Source organism: Coregonus lavaretus (assembly GCF_964263955.1).
Source record: "Coregonus lavaretus genome assembly, chromosome: 31".
NCBI lineage: Eukaryota > Metazoa > Chordata > Actinopteri > Salmoniformes > Salmonidae > Coregonus > Coregonus lavaretus.
Genome location: NC_140018.1, coordinates 29,288,172 through 29,309,460, shown reverse-complemented (window position 1 = coordinate 29,309,460; position 21,289 = coordinate 29,288,172). Strand labels below are relative to the sequence as shown.

At 41.5% G+C, this 21,289-nt stretch overlaps 2 protein-coding genes across 6 annotated transcripts in view; one reads left to right on the top strand and one right to left on the bottom strand.

The window, feature by feature from the left end:
* Positions 1-4,380: 4,380 nt before the first annotated feature.
* Positions 4,381-17,377, top strand: LOC311106841 (5'-nucleotidase-like). The gene is made up of 9 exons (XM_084149213.1): positions 4,381-4,738; positions 8,923-9,145; positions 9,661-9,849; positions 11,011-11,208; positions 14,725-14,879; positions 14,971-15,079; positions 15,281-15,430; positions 15,648-15,848; positions 16,330-17,377. The coding sequence occupies exons 1-9, from the start codon at positions 4,406-4,408 to the stop codon at positions 16,494-16,496; spliced, it is 1,725 nt and encodes a 574-aa protein (XP_084005339.1). The 5' UTR covers positions 4,381-4,405; the 3' UTR covers positions 16,497-17,377.
* A 2,443-nt stretch (positions 17,378-19,820) lies between these two features.
* The window catches only part of LOC311107122 (sorting nexin-14-like), a 33,866-nt gene continuing 32,397 nt past the window's right edge, over positions 19,821-21,289 (bottom strand). For 4 of the 5 annotated variants that reach the window (XM_084149610.1, XM_084149607.1, XM_084149611.1 and 1 more), the window contains 3 exons: positions 20,455-20,546; positions 20,290-20,346; positions 19,821-19,960 (listed from right to left, as the gene is read on the bottom strand). In XM_084149610.1, coding sequence (XP_084005736.1) covers positions 19,916-19,960; positions 20,290-20,346; positions 20,455-20,546 — 194 coding nt within the window. In that variant the 3' untranslated portion in view covers positions 19,821-19,915. The remainder of the gene's footprint in view (positions 19,961-20,289; positions 20,347-20,454; positions 20,547-21,289) is intronic. The other variant, XM_084149608.1, reaches the window with a different exon arrangement.

Here is a 21,289-nt window from a genome sequence, read left to right as displayed (position 1 = left end):
ATTTTTTGTGTATGGGTGGTCCCGGGGATCGAACCCACTACCCTGGCGTTACAAGCGCCGTGCTCTACCAGCTGAGCTACAGAGGCTTAAAGTGATCCTATGGACAGATACTCCAATCTCCGCTGTGGAGCTTTGCAGCTCCTTCAGGGTTATCTTTGGTCTCCTTGTTGCCTCTATGATTAATGCCCTCCTTGCCTGGGCCGTGAGTTTTGGTTGGCGGCCCTCTCTTGGCAGGTTTGTTGTGGTGCCATATTCTTTCCATTTTTTTTATAATGGATTTAATGGTGCTCCGTGGGATGTTCAAAGTTTCGGATATTTCTTTATAACCCAACCCTGATCTGTACTTCTCCACAACTTTGTCCCTGACCTGTTTGGAGAGCTCCTTGGTCTTCATGGTGCCGCTTGCTTGGTGGTGCCCCTTGCTTAGTGGTGTTGCAGACTCTGGGGCCTTTCAGAACAGGTGTATATATACTGTGATCATGTGACAGATCATGTGACAGTTAATTGCACACAGGTGGACTTATTTAACTAATTATGGTTGCACCAGATCTTTATTAGGGGCTTCATAGCAAAGGGGGTGAATACATATGCACGCACCACTTTTCCGTTATTTATTTTTTTCGAATTTGTTTAAACAAGTAATTTTTTTTATTTCACTTCACCAATTTGGACTATTTTATGTATGTCCATTACAGGTTGTAATGCAACAAAATAGAAAAAACGCCAAGGGGGATGAATACTTTTGCAAGGCACTGTATAACATGATTTGACTTTATTTTATCTGTGGCCAATGACCTTGAGCCTTCTTGGATGGGCTCTGCCCAACCTACCCTGAATGACGGGTTGCCACTGGCCACCATCAACAGGAAAAGGTTGTGTGAGGTATAAAGTAAATAACAATGTTGATATCATTAGTTCATTGATTTGTCAGGCCCATGCCATACCAATTACTCTGAACATTGAACCATCACATGTGATATTGTAACCCTGGGACCTGTGATAGAGACATTGTCTAAAGCTTACACAGTCATTCTTGTCCTAAGAAAATCACTGGTGTTCAAGAAACAGGTTATATATAATTTACATAAGTAATGTGCAACTAGGTTTCCTTGAATATGGTTTCCAAAATAAGATTGCCAGAACTTTACTGAAGAGCAAGTGCATTACTGTATTGTAATTATTTTTACAGAATACATTATTCACCTATGACTAGTGGCTGCAAACAAAGTAGCACTGTTATGACTGAACATTTGTAGCAGTATAGCAACAACTTCAGTACAGTTATCGTTGTTTAATTGGTTCAGGGTAGTACTGCCCCCATGGTGCATCGGTGAGAATGCAATGAAGTCAAAAGTATAGGGTTCCAGTATTGGATATTAATTACACAGATAAAACAGAAACACAGGGGCACATGAGGGGTTTGAATGGAGGGGTTGGAGTGGAGGCTTAGTAGTTGGAGTTTCAAGTGCTGTAGGATGGTTGTGGTAGGTAGGAAGGTTTGCGGTTTCTGGAAGGGACATAAAAGCGTATATTAGGATACATATAATATAAAAAGTACATGAATGATAAAGTAGTGTTGAATATAGTGACTAATATGTAGGGAGAGTGTCAGAACTGAGCAGAACTGTAAAATAGTGGACCCAAAGTGGTCAATGTGGGAATGAAGAGGATCCTAACTTGTAGGGGAAAAAAGCCCTCTGGACTACCAACGACATTGAGCCTAATGTTCAATGAAAAGAGCATTGTATTGTATTTGCAGAGAGTCTGAACTATTTCTATTCTAGGTTTGATAGTCTGGACTTTAGAACTGAGAAGGATGAGCTGCTGTCTGAACTCATCATTAGCACAATAGGAAAATTGATTTGATAATAGAGGAGATGTTGTTGCATTAGAGGGGCAATAAGCAGTTGCTACATCCATTTGACTTGTCCATTTATTCTTTTTTTATTTAACCTATATTTTAACAGGGAAGACACACTGAGACCTAGGTCTCTTTCCCAAATGCGCCCTGTATATACAACATAAATATACACACTATACCCAAATTATCTATCTATCTATCTACAGTGCATTCGGAAAGTATTCAGACCCCTTCACTTTTTCCACATTTGGTTACGTTACAGCCTTATTCTAAAATTGATTAAATAGTTTTTTTCCCCTCATGAATCTACACACAATACCCTGTAATGACAAAGCAACATTTTCTTTGAATGTTTTGCAAATGTATAAAAAATAAAGTACTGAAATATCACATTTACGTAAGTATTCAGACCCTTTACTCAGTACTTTGTTGAAGCACCTTTGGCAGCGATTACAGCCTCGGGTCTTCTTGGGTATGACGCTAAAAGCTTGGCACACCTGTATTTGGGGAGTTTCTCCCATTCTTCTCTGCAGATCCTCTCAAGCTCTGTCAGGTTGGATGGGGAGCGTCGCTGCACAGCTATTTTCAGGTCTCTCCAGAGATGTTCGATCGGGTTCAAGTCCGGGCACTAGCTGGGCCACTCCAGGACATTCAGAGACTTGTCCCGAAGCCACTCCTGCGTTGTCTTGGCTGTGTGCTTAGGGTCGTTGTCCTGTTGGAATGTGAACCTTCGCCCCAGCCTGAGGTCCTGAGCGATCTGGAGCAGATTTTCATCAAGGATCTCTCTGTACTTTGCTCCGTTCATCTTTCCCTCGATCCTGACTAGTCTCCCAGTCCCTGCCACTGAAAAACATCCCCACAGCATGATGCTGCCACCACCATGCTTACCCGTAGGGATGGTGCCAGGTTTCCTCCAGACGTGACACTTGGCAATCGGGCCAAACTGTTCAATCTTAGTTTCATCAGACCAGATAAACTTGTTTCTCATGGTCTGAGAGGTGCCTTTTGGCAAACTCCAAGCGGGCTGTCATGTGCCTTTTACTGAGGAGTGGCTTCTGTCTGGCCACTCTAGCATAAAGATCTGATTGGTGGAGTGCTGCAGGGATGGTTGTCCTTCTGGAAGGTTCTCCCATCTCCACAGAGGAAGTCTGGAGCTCTGTCAGAGTGACCATCCTCCCTGACCAAGGCCCTTCTCCCCTGATTGCTCAGTTTGGCTGGGCGGCCAGCTCTAGGAAGAGTTATAGTGGTTCCAAACTTCTTCCATTTAAGAATGATGGAGGCCACTGTGTTGTTAGAAATTGCGTAATTCAAATCTGGTATTGGAATAAGAATCAAGAGATCTTCAATCCAAGCTTAATTTATTATATGCAAAATGTATGTATGATAAGTATGAAGGTTCGTATATACGGGTCCGCTGAGATACCACGCAGGGCACTCAGAGAACTAAACCATTGTTTACAGGTTATTTCTCAAATACTCTGACAGAGAGTTCCCACCTCTTCTGTTGGCCAATCAGAGTAAAGGACTGAGTGTGGTTTAGACTTTACTCAGCCAATCCGTTGGCGCACGGGTTGGTCCCAACCCCTCGGCTCTCCACCCCTTGGCGCTCCACCGTTCCCAGGCATAAGTTGCTATCATAATAACCTGTAGAGTCAGCACCCAAAAGACTGTACATTCCTACATCCAGGGACGGTTTCACAGACAACAAAGAGACAGTGTTCGTATCTGTAAGAAATACAAGTCTTATCTGTCCTTCCCCTAATGTTCCACACATGAATCACAGCCTGTTATGTGAAACAATTTATATCAGTATAGTACAAACCTATGCTCCTCATTAATGCATTCCTTCTAAGCTATTCATCACTTCAATCCAATTATTAGAAAACAAATCCCAACAGTGTCCTTGGGGACCTTCAATGCTGCAGAAATTTTTTGGTACCCTTCCCCAGATCTGTGCCTTGACACAATCCTGTCTCTGAGCTCTACAGACAATTCCTTCAACCTCATGGCTTGGTTTTTGCTCTGACATGCACTGTCAACTGTGGGACCTTATATAGAAAGGTGTGTGCCTTTTCAAATCATGTCCAATCATTTGAATTTACCACAGGTTGACTCCAATCAAGTTGTAGAAACATCTCAAAGATGATCAATGGAAACAGGATGCACCTGAGCTAAATTGCTCATAGCAAAGGGTCTGAATACTTATGTAAATAAGACATTTCTGTTTTTAATTTATAATAGGTTTGCAAAATTTTCTAAAAACCTGTTTTTCACTTTGTCATTATGGGGTATTGTGTGTAGATTGATGAGGGGGAAAAAATATTTTATCAATTTTAGAATAAGGCTGTAAATTAACAAAATGTGGAAAGAGTCAAGGGGTCTGAATACTTTCCGAATGCACTGTACACACATAAACCAACCCAAACTATGTAAATTCAATGCTACGATTGAAGAAGAACACCCCTTCTTGTGTCCACGCCTTCTAGTGCAGTCAATGTACGGGTGAACTTCAGTGTTCTAATACAGTGCGCTGTCAACGAGAAGATGGGAGTGAGTGAGCCCATGAAGGGTCTTCTATTCTACCTCTGCATCTGTAGTCATGTTTCTACTGTGGACGCGTGGGAACTCACCCTGCTTCATACCAACGATGTCCACGCAAGGGTTGAGGAGACGAGCAACAGCTACGGCAAATGCACCAAGCCTCCGTGTTTTGCCGGGGTGGCAAGGAGGTTTACTAAAATACAGGAGATCCGGAACCGGGAGAAGAATGTGATGCTGCTGGATGCAGGCGACCAATTTCAGGGAACCGTTTGGTTTAATGTATATAAGGGAGCCGAGGCCGCCTATTTTATGAATAAACTTGGATACGATGCGATGGTAAGCAGTTTACATCATTCCAGTAAAATATGAATTAATATTAATGTGGGCTACTGGATCATTTCATAACGGAGGATGCTCTCAGGGTGACCCCATTTAAAATACCCAACAGGATGATTTGGCAGGACATTCTCGGGACAGTGTATCACTATTTCAAAATAGGCCATCATCACTGTCAATCGTGAATGATAATACTTCACGTTTTACGGTGAAACGTCCAAACTGCATCTGCATGCCAGTGATTTGATCTAAATCAGTTTCATGGGAAAATCTGCATTTAGAATTTTCGTGAGCAAATTAGAGCAGATGGTTTTAAACTATAGAGCCTTCCAGTATTTTGTTTCAATAAAAGCACATTCTGCTTAGTGGCGCGCGGAGTTGAGTTTTGGCCACATTATAATTATCTAGCTAACCATCCCAGCAGTAACGTTATACTATACTATTATGTTTCTGATATGTAGAATACTAATTAATCATTATGATATTCCAAGACATTGATTCAGCTTTGATTAAACTTTACTAAAGGACCACTATTGTGAGAAGTGGAGTGCTCTGCTGCACTGAACGAGCTATTTGAAGGGCACCAAGACTAGCCTACTCTTTTGCCTCGCGCAAAATTTGGTGTGGCTGTTTTATGTAAATCTGAGAATATGTGGCAAAGGAAACATTTTCTGGTAGGTGTGAGGGAATGTAAAACAGTTAGGAAAGGATACTTTTTAAAACGGGATTGAGTGAAGTAGTGGCAAATATTTTGAATGATCAACTAATTAGCAATCCTCACAAGTTTGAAGAAATTAATTTATACAGTATCTTTCGGTTTATGCTATTTACTTACTTTTGTAGCTCTTCGTCACAAAGCACGCTTTTTGTAAGTACTATAGTTAGACCTAACTGTCCTCTCCAAGTTTAGCTGGAATTTAGCCCGGAAGGATTTGAGAAATGTGATTGGTTGATGATAGACCTATGACATTGTCTGGCCTAGGTCTTGTCTTGCACTACTCAGAATATCAGGAATCAACAACGATTGGAAAAGTCTCTAACATTACCATTACCACATCTTTATGATATACAGTACCAGTCAAAAGTTTGGACACACCTACTCATTCCATTTGTCTTATTTTTACTGTTTCTACATTGTAGAATAATAGTGAAGATGTCAAAACTATGAAATAACACACATGGAATCATGTAGTAACCAAAAAAGTGTTAAACAAATCAAATTATATTTGAGATTTTTCAAAGTAGCCACCCTTTGCCTTGATGACAGATTTGCACACTCTTGGCATTCTCTCAACCAGCTTCATGAGGTAGTCACCTGGAATGCATTTCAATTAACAGGTGTGCCTTGTTAAAAGTTAATTTGTGGAATTTCTTTCCTTCTTAATGCGTTTGAGCCAATCAGTTGTGTTGTGACAAGGTAGGGGTGGTATACAGAAGATAGCCCTATTTGGTAAAATAGCAAGTTCATATTATGGCAAGAACAGCTCAAATAAGCAAAGAAAAACGACAGTCCATCATTACTTTAGACATGAAGGTCAGTCAATCCGGAAAATTTCAAGAACTTTTAAAGTTTCTTCAAATGCAGTCGCAAAAACCATCAAGCGCTATGATGAAACTGGCTCCTCAAAAGGAAGACCCAGAGTTACCTCTGCTGCAGAAGATAAGTTCATTAGAATTACCATCCTCAGAAAGTGGCAATTAACTGCACCTCAGATTGTAGCCCAAATAAATGCTTCACAGAGTTCAAGTAACAGACACATCTCAACATCAACTGTTCAGAGGAGACTGCATGAATCAGGCCTTCATGGTCGAATTGATACAAAGAAACCACTACTAAAGGACACCAATAATAAGAAGATACTTGCTTGGGCCAAGAAACACGAGCAATGGACAATAGACCGGTGGAAATCTGTCCTTTGGTCCAAATTTGAGATTTCTGGTTCCAACAGCCGTGTCTTTGTGAGACGCAGAGTAGGTGAATGGATGATCTCCACATGTGTGGTTCCCACCGTGAAGCATGGAGGAGGAGATGTGGTGGTGCTTTGCTGATGACACTGTGATTTATTTATTTGACCAAGAAGGAGAGTGATGGTGTGCTGCATTAGATGACCTGGCCTCCACAATCCTCCGACCTCAACCCAATTGAGATGGTTTGGGATGAGTTGGACCGCAGAGTGAAGGAAAAGCAGCCAACAAGTGCTCAGTATATGTGGGAACTCCTTCAAGACTGTTGGAAAAGCATTCCAGGTGACTACCTCATGAAGCTGGTTGAGAGAATGCCAAGAGTGTGCAAAGCTGTCATCAAGGCAAAGGGTGGCTACTTTGAAGAATCTAAAATATATTTTGATTTGTTTAACACTTCTTGGGTTACTACATGATTCCATATGTGTTATTTCATAGTTTTGATGTCTTCACTATTATTCTGCAATGTAGAAAATAGTAAAAATAAAGAAAAACCCTTGAATGTGTCCAAACTTTTGACTGGTACTGTATATGTTTTTATAAGTGCAATGTGAGTGCAAGAGACAGGTTGGAATATCTGAATGAAATATGGGACAAATTGACATTTTTTCTAAATTGGTTTTTCTTGCTGAACAAGCTTGAGTAATTGAAGGAAACACTTGTGTTTTGAACCAGTCTGTTGATTTTATCGTTCTTTTTGTGTGTACATTTCTCCGTAGCTAATTATACGGCCCTCTCTGTATTTATCGGCTGTTGGCCTACTCTGTCCAAGTTTCAAGACATGTTTGTACTGAGGCAAATACAATTTGACTGGACAGTGTTAAATGACGGCTGCCATTTTGGTCACAGAATACTGATGAATTGTTCAGGAATCACTTGGGAAATGATTCACGATTCACATGCTGTAATATGTTTTTATATTTTGTATTAAGTATTTTTTGTGGAATTGAATTTGTTGATAATATGTTTGGTTGTGGGACGTGGGACAAAGGGCCAAAATGCGGGAATGTCCTACATATGTCCAGGACGTGGTCACCCTATGTCAGTCAGTTTTCCTTGTTTTGCACTGGTCTTTGAGCTTTACACAGTTTTTATAATATTAGACCTTTAAAACATTGTAAACATATTTTCCACATACAATATTGCATGATGGTTAGTCTAGGATATATTTTCATGTTTTTTTCCAATCATATCTAAGAAAGTGAACTAGTAGAGATCAAATCACACTTTTAACCGACTAAACTCTTAGGCCCAGTGCAGTCAACTGCGATTTCCCTTTGTTTTATACATATTTCCACACTATAAGGTTGGAATAATATTGTGAAAATGATGATAATGCCCTTTTAGTGTAAGAGCTGTTTGAAAAGGCCGCCTGAAATTTCTGCCAGTTTTGGTGGGGATGGCGTTTTGGCCATCCGTGGTGACATCACCATGCGGTAAATTAGTTAATTTAGTTGTATTTCTTTTGAATGCTCTGTTGATGTGCTTCCCAAAGGGAACCCTATTCCCTATACCTCTCAAATGCAACTCTGGACCTCAAAGCCAGTTCCACTGCATTTTGTCATTGTTCCCCTCTAATCAGGGACATATTAATACCTGGGACACCAGGTGTGTGCAATTAATTATCAGGTAGAACAGAAAACCAGCAGGCTCCGGACCTCATAGGGTAAGAGTTGAGTACCCCTGCCCTATATAGTGCACTACATTTGACCAGGGCGCTTTGGTTAAAAGTAGTACACTATATAGAGAATAAGATGGTGCCATTTGGGATGCATCCTTGGTGTGTAGAGATATATTTTCCATAGTTACTTTAGGGACAGGGTACTCCATGGTGTATTCATCTGTGACGTACAAGGGACAGGTAGCTTGGAGCAAGGTGTCAATGTAGTGGAGAAGACTAGCCCAGACAAAGGTCTTCAATTCCCAGTGTGACACTGGCTGGGAATAATTGAAGCCATATTCATAATATGGTCAGGAAGCCTAACCCAGGAGGACACTAATTAGTCATGTATAAAACAAATAACAAGAGATGTGCAATCACAGATGTTAGTGGACATGCACTAACATAGCAATTAGATTAAGAAAAACATTCGTTTATCTAATCTTATCTAATCTAAAATGGACTTGGCAGCACAATAACACCAGAACAGTATGGTTGGTTGCACATGTTGTTAACAGTGAAATATTGTGGATGACCTTTGCCTTTGTTTGTAACTTTATAGGCTCTGGGGAATCATGAGTTTGACAATAAAGTGGAGGGACTTATCAAGCCGTTTCTCCAGGAGGTAAAGTTCACAGTCCTCAGTGCTAACATCAAAGCAGATGACACACTTGCCCCACACATCAGCGGTCTTTACTTCCCATATAAAATATTTGATGTTGGCGCTCAGAAAGTGGGCGTGGTTGGATACACTTCAAAGGAAACGCCTGCCCTGTCACAAACAGGTACAATTATGTTTTGACTTGATGAAGGTTTTGATTGAAGTTTTTGCTCCTCTACATCCTCTCTCTTAATGTATCTTCCTCGTCTCCTCAACCTTCTATTCAGCTTCATTTATTACATTGTTATTCATATTCATGCCTTTGCTCCTCCTACTCTAGTCCCTCTCTCCTCACAATAATCCATATTGATCGCTCTGTCCAGGTTGTTTCATATTTGCTTCCAATATTTATACTATGATTTTAAGAATGCCTTCCCTTAGATCAGGGTTTCTCAAACTCGGTCCTCGGGTCCCCAATGGGTGCACGTTTTGGTTTTTGCCCTAGCACTACACAGCTGATTCAAACAATCAACTAATCGTCAAGCTTTGATCATTTGAATCAGCTGTGTAGTGTTAGGGCAAAAACCATAACATGCACCCCTTGGGGTCCAGAGGACCGAGTTTGGGAAACTTTGCCCTAGATACATTTGAATAATTTCCCTGATGTAAAATGTATTTTTGTTCCTCATTCTGTTGCAGGACCTAACTTAGTGTTTGAGGATGAGATTGATGCCCTTCAGCCCCAGGTCGACAAACTCATCACCCTGGGGGTCAACAAGATCATCGCCCTCGGTCACTCTGGCTTCGTTACGGACAAAGAAATAGCCAGAAGGGTGAAGGGTGTGGATGTGGTCATCGGAGGACACAGCAACACATTTCTGTACACAGGTACGGTATGCATTATGTTTGCCACAGACTACTTCTGTTTAATATCTACAATCATAGTAATTTCAACCAGCCGGGTCTCTCTCTGAGCGTGGGGTCGAGGTTACAATCATAGTAGAGACTGTATTTCTTCAGAACACCTTCATTTGGTTAACTATCATACGTTTTTGTAAGGAATTGTGGAGCCTACAGTTGATTGATTCCCGAACTGAACATGCATGTGTCCCTGGCTGTCTTCACAGTTTCCCCTCCTTACAAGTGATCCAACAGTGAAATCAAGTAACAAAAACAGACTTGAAATATAATTGAAAGCGCCAGAGGTCTCACTCTAACCTCAGCACCATAGAGACTACAAAACAACAAAGCATGTTTTATGTCCAACCAAAGCACATAAATTCTGCCTACAGTCCTGTCAAAGAAGAAGGCTTACTAATATCTCAACCAACAACCACACCATACTATTTTTGCTACACAGGCAGTATATTACTTTATGCCTCAGCAGCTCTTGGTCCATGATTGAGACCATCCACATCCTTAGTTAGTGCAATTTCAAAAAGCTGGAACATTGAGTATCTGCCACCTGTCTTACCTGCTGTCCGGTGATGCCCATCATGGCCTTTCTCTTTGGGTGCGTCCTAAATGGCACTCTATTCCCTACAAAGGGATTAGGGTGCCATTTGGGATGTAGCCCTAGTTAGCTTGCGCTGTGCTGAGCTTTTTCCACAGCAACAGCCATGATTCATATTGGTTAGAATCAGTGTACTGGCTGGTTCCCAGTTCCCATGCCTGCAAGTTCAGTACCTACGCTATGCTGCTTTTTTAAAGAGGACTCAGTGATGGCTGTAAGGATTCCCTTTGAAGTGAGGCCTACACTTTAGAACAGTTCACTAAATCACAAACAGTAAGCCCTGTGTTCAGTAATTCAGGCTGTAAAGTCAGTGTATTTCAGGCTGATGTGGTGGGAAAGTAAGAATCCAAGAAGTCTATGGCCTGGATTAATTCCAAGACACATTATATAGCAGCTAATTGAACCCCAGTCTATATCTTTATGCATTCAGTCATTTAGGTGTTGTAAGGCTGTTTTCTTAAGCGTGATTACAATGCAACTGATGATTGATAGAAAACCTTCATTAATTCCATTGTTTACATTCACTGTTTCGATAGGAGAGAAACCTTCCTCCGAGGTCCCGGCGGGTCCCTACCCCCTCATGGTGAAATCAGAGGATGGGCGGGACGTCCCTGTGGTGCAGGCCTTTGCTTTTGGGAAATATCTGGGTTACCTCAAGGTGACATTTGACGAGGCTGGCAATGTGGTCCAGTCCACAGGCAACCCTATCCTGCTGGACAGCTCTGTACCAGAGGGTGAGTACAGTACTACTGAGTAACATCAGGTGAAGTTGACAGTAAGTGCATCCTAAATTTCACCTTATTCTCTACAGTATATAGTGCATTACTTTTTAACAGAGCCCTATAGGCCCTTATCAAAAGTAGTGTAGGAAATAGGGTGCCATTCTGGACCTACACAGTGAAATGGACTTCCGATTGCATCAGCAGTGTAAGGGTTGGTGTGAGGTGTGACCCAGGTGCGGTGCAGGATAGACATTAGGCAGAGATGGTGAAACAAGGATCTTTACTGGTGGTTCCAAAACCAGGATACAAAATAACGGACTGGTCACAAAAAAATTAAGGAGGAGCAAATTGGTCTCCAAAAACAGGCTGACAGCAAACATACGAAATACTAACTATGACTGAAAACAACAATGAAACAGGGAGAACACTTCTCAAGCACCTGTACATACATCTCGCGATCAGACACTGATTAGTACTGTTTGGCATCGAGAACTAGTAGAGAAAACAGAGCAAGGGAACACAGGGAAGTGAAGGCATAAATACACAGGTGAACAGGTAGACACAGGTGACACCGATAAGATAATGATTAGTCCAGACTGTGAGTGAGGAGGTGCCTAAGGTTGTCGGAGGATGACACCTAGTGGGTCGCTCCAGAACTGCGACCCCCTCCTGTAACACAGCATTGCTGTTATCTTATCCCTTATGAAATAAGTGTGCCAATAACAAGTTTGGTTTTCTTGACTCTCTGTATAGCATGGTGATACTGTCCTATGTTTTGTAATCATTTCAATGTCTGGTGGAGAACACTACTGAACACTACGGTGGACACATACCGTTGACCTTCTAATTCAGACTTTTATTTCATATTTACTACTAAGAACTAATTCAATGAGAATGCATTTCACTGTGTCTTAAGCATTAGTTCACTATGTTACCAATCTGCTATTTATTTGAATTTTTTTTACGTCAAGAATACATCAGTTTCAGTACCACTATCAATATCATTATTATATATAAAATTATTTGACTTTTTATATTGTATGGAGTATATAGTAGGGCCGTTCCATGAAATGAGGGCCTTTTGCGTCCCTTTGATATTAAGTAGAAATTGTGCACCAATATTTAATTTTAAAGCCTGTTATATTAAATGAAGTGCACTTTAATATAGACACATGGAGAATTCAATAAATATTATTTGTAATATAAATAAAGGCTTCCTAAAATGCCAAAATTCAGCATTTGACATGTCCCTCCGTCAAACCTGTCACTTTTAGGACGATTTTAATCCACTTAATCCCAAAACTTCTCAGTTTCACTATCATTGTAAAGCCCTAGTTATTTTTGTTTCTGAAGATAATTTTTTATTTCATGTGATTAGTGATTCATTTACGTCTGTCCCTCATTTTAAGGTGAACCCTGTTAGGTGAACTGAACTCTCGTTTTAAAATGGTGAAACTCCTTTCCTTTTTAAAACAAACATTGAACAGCTAATAGTCAAATCACAGTGTAAAAGCAGGTTCTACTCTTTTTGGCCATTTTCTGGCCAACTGAGTGGGTTGAGCATAACACGTCAACCTTGTTACCCATAGCTAGACAGACTAGACATTTTGTAAATACACTGCTCAAAAAAATAAAGGGAACACTTAAACAACACAATGTAACTCCAAGTCAATCACACTTCTGTGAAATCAAACTGTCCACTTAGGAAGCAACACTGATTGACAATAAATTTCACATGCTGTTGTGCAAATGGAATAGACAACAGGTGGAAATTATAGGCAATTAGCAAGACACCCCCAATAAAGGACTGGTTTTGCAGGTGGTGACCACAGACCACTTCTCAGTTCCTATGCTTCCTGGCTGATGTTTTGGTCACTTTTGAATGCTGACGGTGCTTTCACTCTAGTGGTAGCATGAGACGGAGTCTACAACCCACACAAGTGGCTCAGGTAGTGCAGCTCATCCAGGATGGCACATCAATGCGAGCTGTGGCAAGGTTTGCTGTGTCTGTCAGCGTAGTGTCCAGAGCATGGAGGCGCTACCAGGAGACAGGCCAGTACATCAGGAGACGTGGAGGAGGCCGTAGGAGGGCAACAACCCAGCAGCAGGACTGCTACCTCCGCCTTTGTGCAAGGAGGAGCAGGAGGAGCACTGCCAGAGCCCTGCAAAATGACCTCCAGCAGGCCAAAATGTGCATGTGTCTGCTCAAACGGTCAGAAACAGACTCCATTAGGGTGGTATGAGGGCCCGACGTCCACAGGTGGGGGTTGTGCTTACAGCCCAACACCGTGCAGGACGTTTGGCATTTGCCAGAGAACACCAAGATTGGCAAATTCGCCACTGGCGCCCTGTGCTCTTCACAGATGAAAGCAGGTTCACACTGAGCATGTGACAGACGTGACAGAGTCTGGAGACGCCGTGGAGAATGTTCTGCTGCCTGCAACATCCTCCAGCATGACCGGTTTGGCGGTGGGTCAGTCATGGTGTGGGGTGGCATTTCTTTGGGGGGCCGCACAGCCCTCCATGTGCTCGCCAGAGGTAGCCTGACTGCCATTAGGTACCGAGATGAGATCCTCAGACCCCTTGTGAGACCATATGCTGGTGCGGTTGGCCCTGGGTTCCTCCTAATGCAAGACCTCATGTGGCTGGAGTGTGTCAGCAGTTCCTGCAAGAGGAAGGCATTGATGCTATGGACTGGCCCGCCCGTTCCCCAGACCTGAATCCAATTGAGCACATCTGGGACATCATGTCTCGCTCCATCCACCAACGCCACGTTGCACCACAGACTGTCCAGGAGTTGGCGGATGCTTTAGTCCAGGTCTGGGAGGAGATCCCTCAGGAGACCATCCGCCACCTCATCAGGAGCATGCCCAGGCGTTGTAGGGAGGTCATACAGGCACGTGGAGGCCACACACACTACTGAGCCTCATTTTGACTTGTTTTAAGGACATTACATCAAAGTTGGATCAGCCTGTAGTGTGGCTTTAATTTTGAGGGTGACTCCAAATCCAGACCTCCATGGGTTGATAAATTTGATTTCCATTGATAATTTTTGTGTGATTTTGTCGTCAGCACATTCAACTATGTAAAGAAAAAAGTATTTAATAAGATTATTTCATTCATTCAGATCTAGGATGTGTTATTTTAGTGTTCCCTTTATTTTTTTGAGCAGTGTATATCGTTTTGTGAAGCTTGCATTCAATTGCCACTCCCTGTTGCACACAACAAGCTTCCATTCCCTGTGTCACGAGGTGCTTTATGGCTGATTTTAAGATTAAATCGTCAACACTGTTAAGGTCAACCCTGTTACAGTCAACCCTGTTACTTTATTTGTCACTTACTAGGCACTTACAATAGTAAAATTTTTATTTAACCTCTTGAGATGGGAAAACATGTTTTCTTATTAATTTTAACATGTTCTTTATGACCGAATGTTAAAATGAGGTGAAATCAAGTAATATTTAGCCAAGTTACACTTCTCAAAAGGCACCGAATCGACCCAGTAACTGCATATGATTTCCTCGTCAGACCCCAGTATTCTTGCTGAAGTAAACAAATGGAAAAAGGCCCTGGCAAATTACTCCTCCCAGTATGTGGGGGAGACCCTGGTGTATCTCAATGGAACGTTTGAAGAATGCAGGTTCCGAGAGTGCAACCTGGGAAACCTAATCTGCGACGCTATGGTGAGTTAGTAATACCCAGGTAAGCTACCCAAACTTGGTACCTTTCGGTCAGTCTGTAGCCTACTAATAACATCCAGTTTTTTTGCTGTAGGTACACCACAACATTAAATATGCAGATGAGCTTCAGTGGAACCATGTCAGCTCCTGCATCCTCCAAGGGGGATCAATACGGTCATCCATAGATGAACGCAGTCGAAATGGTGAGTGTGTGTGTGCCTTTATGGAGCCGTTTCCCAGACACAGATTAAGCCTAATCATGGACAACCCAAATAACTTCAATGGAGATTCTCCATTGAGCTTGGTTTTTTGTCCAGGAAACCGGCCTTGTGTGTTTGAGAGAATAAATCCCAGCATTGGCTGAGGCAATGTGGAAACGGAGTGAAATGTGACATTTTTTTTAGGTTCCATCACGATGGAAGACCTGATTGCTGTGTTGCCATTTGGAGGCACCTATGATCTGGTGCAGCTGAAGGGCTCCACTCTGAGGAAGGCTTTTGAGCACTCCGTCAGGAGATATGGAGGGAACACAGGGGAATTCCTTCAAGTATCAGGTATCAGACTGTTTAATTTTAATTGGTAAAAGGGTCACAATATGACATCAACCAGTTGACATCAGGCACTTGTCTCTAGTAGCTATCTATCTCCAAGAGCCTGTGCACCTACATTGAATTTACTCTAGTTTTTGTAACATTTGTTTGCTTTTCCCTTTTAGTGTTTGGTCTCCAACTGTTTTGGACTGACTTTATTTTCCTCATATGATCTCAATAGGATTCCATGTAGAGTATGATATGTCAAGGCCCCCTGGGGAGCGTGCCAGGAGTATCAGTGTGCTCTGTACGAACTGCCGGGTGCCTGTCTATGAGCCACTGGACGACAGCAGGCTATACAAGGTGGTCCTGCCCTCCTACCTGGTGGAAGGAGGAGACGGATTCTCCATGATCAAAGAGGAGAAGCTAAAACACGATAGTGGTGAGCGCATAGAATTGAATAGATTAGAACACTATGGTTGTCTCCAATGGCACCCTATTCCCTGTATAGTGCACCAGGATTGCGGTCAATTCCAGTCAAATCAGAAAGTAAACCACCAAATTCCAATTCCAAATTTTCCTCATAGAACAGCATTGGAAGAGAACTGGAATTAAAATTAGAACTTCAGTGTACTTCCTGAATTGTCCAGAATTGAAATGCAATTGACCCCAACCCTGTAGTCCACTACTTTTGACCAGAGCCCTGGTCAAAAGTACTGCACTAAATAAGGAATAGGCCAGGGTGCCATTTGGGATGCATACAATGTATCTCTAGGGATGAGCTCACAGACTCATAACTTCCTTATGAACAGGAACCCCTTGGGCATTTTCTGTTGCACTGTGGTTGCACAACCATTACTTATCAGATCAAAGTTGTTGGTTGACCAGTTCATGGGGTTGAAAAAAATAAGTTTCTCTTACAGGTGACATGGACATTTCGGTGGTGGCCAGCTACATTACTGAGAGGAAGAAGTTGCATCCAGCTGTAGAAGGACGTATCAAGATTTCCAACTCAAATTCAGGAGGACCTGGACACACAACTCTGTTAATCCTGCTGGGGCTGGTGATGGCTCTGTCTGGGAGCCTATGAGATTCCTGGCTGCAACACTAGCTCGCCATCGGATGTGTTCTTCTCACCAACTCAGCATCCAAGGGAAGTTCACAATTCTAGTTAGTCTAGTGAGAGGTCAAATTTAAAGGACATTGTTCATGGATATTTCTCCAATGCGCTTAGATATTTCTATATAAATACTGCAGCTTGATATGCACTGTAAATGATGCACTGTACTTCTCTAAACACAGGTTTTGTTTTGTCAAGTCTCATGTACAGTAACTGCTGTCAAGCTCTTGCTCAGAAATTCTGTTATATAATAATAGTCCCTCAGAGTACCAACATAAGCAAACTTCAACAGAGATGGAAACAGATGACCACTGCCTGTTTTTAATGTGTGCACTGGGCAGAGTATGCTTAACCAGCATTAGTTTATGGGAGAAGATATACAAACACCGAGCTCTATAATAGCTTTGTAAATGTTTTAAAGCTCTTTTGGACCAGAGAGGTATCTCGCAAGGAGATAAACAAGTTGGTGATCAACCTTTTGTAAACATTTAGAGACAATTCTTTACAAGGCAAGGTAGCGACTTTTCTATGGTCATGAATCCTATACCTGGTTTCACTCTATACTGTCGTTTTTGATAGGATGGTAGAAAATCTGATTTGGACTGTACTAGAGTTGGTTAGCTTGTTTCGTCAAATACCTGTTTATTCTAGAGAAATACATTGAGAACCAAAGAGGTCATGTAAATGGAGCTTTTCTCCGAGTTGTAATTTGTAAATAGCCTATGATAAATGTGAAATGTAATGTTTTATATTTGGCGTAGTTGTGATATTGAAATAAGCTTGGTAGTAGTACATTATACAGATGTGTACCAAAAGCGTCAACGTTAGAAAAATAAATGAACAAACGGTTATTTTCTTTTTTTTTGTCTAGTAGCTATTTCTGCATATAACTGATCAACTAACAATTCAACAGTGATTTAAAAGCCGACATTGAACTGACTCTCATGCAAAAAAAAAAGTACAAAGTCTCAAAACTATGGAATGCCTCCCATGATGTGTAATTCCATCTAATGTAGCGTTTCAAAAAGGAAACAATGAAATCCCTCAGTGACTCCAACTTGTGAGTGGTGTGTCATGGAGCTTTGCTGCTCTCACCATTGATCAGAACTGTGTCAAGGACACAGGGCAGAGTAGTATTCTGAGGACAAGGGCCATTCTGTCTCAACCTCCCACAGGCTTTATTCATTACAGGGGCCAACCATTCATCTCCACTGATGGCTGGCACCAGTGGACTGGGAATGCACATGGTGTTGCCGATTACCACATCCACAGAACGTTTCTCCTTTTCACAGTGGACTAAAACATGACGGCAGATACAAGACTCCAAGGGAGGACAGATGGAAATCGTATTAGGTCATATGCAGGATACAACCTCAATTTAGAAAACGGAGAAGTTGACTTTAAACTTGGATGTGAGAAACTAAACATGCCCCTAACCACAGGTCTAAACTCAGCTTATTGCGCCAGCCTGCATCTCTGCTGTAAAAATACACAAATTAAACCATAGTTACCATACAAAATACACAAAACGCATCAAAACAGAGACATTCATTTGGTCTGGATAACAGTCATCTCACTTAGAGAAGGGAAGACATCTTAAATTGACACATCAAGCTGAAGATTGACCAGTGTGCAGCCAGCAAGGAATTATTTAATCCAATAAACCAGAAAAGATGACATTGTACATTGGAATGTTGATATGCTCCCAGAATTTGCTAAGTGTATTGCACTTCCTTTGGCTCCAGGGAAGGAAAGCATGATGCTATCTACATCCACTGGCTACTACCGGCTCTCTCTGTCCCTGCTGAGTAGACAACATACTGTGATGGAAATTGTTATGTTGGTGCTTTTCTATTCTATACATTCCTATGTTCCATTCATGTGCTGTTCTAATAACCAATTTCTGTGTTCATGCAAGTGACTGATCAGACGAATCCTCACATATCAGTGTCTAAAATGTGAGGAGAGCTAACTAGATTGTAGCTTGGGCAAACCTTGCCCCAATCCCATTCTTATTAAGGTTGGTGTGAAACTGTTATAACGTGTTCTCTCTCTCTCTCTCTTCCCTGTGAAATGTTATTAACATGCTGCTCTGGCTGATAAGATCTCAGCAGCTATCATGTTTTCTGCTCCTCCAGAGGATGGTGAAACTAATGAGCTGCCAACTCTGGATGAGCTCCCATTTGCCCCTGTAGATACGGACGATGAGTAATGATTGAAGGTTGTTTTCATTTAACAAGTTGAGGAAAAGGTCATCTAAACCCTTAACCTGTTTACATTATGTGGAACACTGAGCTGATGAGCCAGCACCAACCTTTTGAAGGTCTTAGCAGAACTGTTAAACAACAGGGATTTATATTTTGACTAAGTTGATGTCCCAGGGACAGTTAGTGAAAAACATAGGCCAATCCGATTGTGATATGGAAACAATGGTTAACATTGAGAGATTTATTCACCTCTGAATCTACAGATCCCTTGTGCATGTGTGTCTATTTTTGATACTTACTCCCATTAATAGAAGTATAACCTCGATTATGATTATAGTATTACCATACTAATTGGATTGTACAACCCAGAATGAACGGTTTGAAATGACGTGTTTTTTTTCTGTGTTGATTTCCCTTACTTTAATAGGACTATAATATTGTGATAGAACCTCCTTTGAGGAAGCTAAAATCTGTTCGTGCAAGTGACTGATCGGTCGAATCCTCACTTATCAGTATCTGCAATTTGGCAGTACGCCCAGACCTTATTATGAGAACGAAAGATATCTCAGTTTCAAGGTCTCAGCTTAGAGAGAAGCCTCGTGAGGTATTGGTCTGTCACATGTTATGAACCAGTATTGGTCAGTCACATTAATGAAACAAAACAGTAATGATTAATTAATTATGCTAAATCATGCAAATATAACTTCTGTGACACTTGAAACCCTACCTCTTTAAGGAATACCTGGAATAGTCTAACAGTAATCCTTCTACACCCCACCTTCCCCAGTGGTGGTTGTCCCACTGGCTATCCTAAGTTGAATGCACCAATTTGTAAGTCGCTCTAGATAAGAGCGTCTGCTAAATGACTTAAATGTTAAATGTGTATAGTCGTATATAAGACAACTGCTGGGACTGCCCCGAGTAGAGCTCCTGATTGACATGTGTACTATGGTGCATTGAGTTGGTTGGAACCTCTCCAGCGCACTGACAATAGAGGATGATTCATTTAAGATTGACTGAGTGTCCCTGTGTAAGAATTTCCATGACATCCAATAAGCCAGATAAAATATGATCTTTGACCACCCAGTAAAATCAAGAAATATATTTTATTATTGTACATTGGAATGTTGATATGCTCCCAGAGACATTGGCATTTGTTAAGTGTATTGCATTTCCTGTTATCTACATCCACTGGCTACTGTCGGCCGATGACTCTCTCTGTCCCTGCTGAATAGACAACATATCATCACAGTATCCAACGGAAGGTACACAAACTACATCCTGGTACCTTTCTACTTTATAAATAAATGGGTCTTAAATGTCTAAATAGTTTGGAAAAGACATGCAGTTGATAACCACATTAACAAAACACAAAGTGAGCGTAAACTTTAAGGGGCCCTGTGTCAGAGCGATGCTTAAATTCAATAAGACATTATGTATCCAAAACTGTGTTATACAGCAGAGTAATTACATTCCAAGTCACAAGATGGCATACTTAATATGACAAACGGATTACAAATGGTTGCCCTGTGTATATATAATTCTTAGGAGTTTACCTTGCCGATCTCTGGAAACAGTTCTTCGACAGCAATATCCATCAGAACGTAAGTCATCTGAGGGGCAGAGGACAGAAACAAGAGGAGAGAAAACAGATAATCCACCATGAGACCTTAGCTGCAGACAAGCTGTTATTTGTCTCCTTGTTTGGCTGTTAGCTTTACCTGCTTGTTAAGAAGTGGCTGCTGAAAACCATCAAAGAGAAGCCTGATGCCCTCGTATTTGGCCTCCTGTCCGATGCACTTTTCCACAAAGTCTATGAGGTGAAAAAACAGAAAGACAAATCAATACAGTATAACTGAACTGAGGCCCACTTTGTCCATAAAAACCCTTGTCACCATAGAGATAACTATACCTTTGGCAAGTGATCCCATCAAATTATAATTTCTCTCATTCTATTTCCATGGATGATGACATTCGAGTTCCTGCCAGAACATGCTTTCAAAAGTAGGACCAGGCTTCCAGAGAATAGAATGAAACTGATAATAAATCAGGGAGTGTTCACCAGACACAGGTTGTGTCCCAAATGGCACCCAATTCCCTTTATAGTGCACTACTTTTGACCAGGGTCCATAGGGGCACATGCACAGGCAATGGGACGTATTTCTATGATGAAACTGGAGTGTTTCTGAAATGGAAAATATCTGGGCTTGGAGAAAACTCTTCTCTTTGTGTCTGGATGTCATTTGTCAACACAATGTGACTGAAAGCGGAACTTGCTCGGTTGCTAATGAGTTGTGGTTAAGACATGGAAGACACATCAATGAATCATGCTGTTGGCTAGACATCTTGTGTAGAGAGAGTGCATACTTGATCTGTTCAACAGTTGGAAGCAGATGAAAATATCAGTTGTCAGCCAATGCTTAGTAGTCTGAGTTTCAGTCTGTTTGCACAATAACAATTTGGTGTGTGCTTATTTTTCCCTATTTCACACGTGTGAATTGGAAATGTTTTTTGCATATCCCAACTCCCCCTGATACCCCCTCAGACTCCTTGTCA

Coding starts and splice junctions, on each gene's coding strand:
- LOC311106841 (XM_084149213.1), top strand. CDS start 4,406: ATGGGAGTGAGTGAGCCCATGAAGGGTCTTCTATTCTACCTCTGCATC. Junction 11,209..14,724: donor GGACAGCTCTGTACCAGAGG/GTGAGTACAGTA, acceptor TTTCCTCGTCAG/ACCCCAGTATTCTTGCTGAA. Junction 14,880..14,970: donor ACCTAATCTGCGACGCTATG/GTGAGTTAGTAA, acceptor TTTTTGCTGTAG/GTACACCACAACATTAAATA.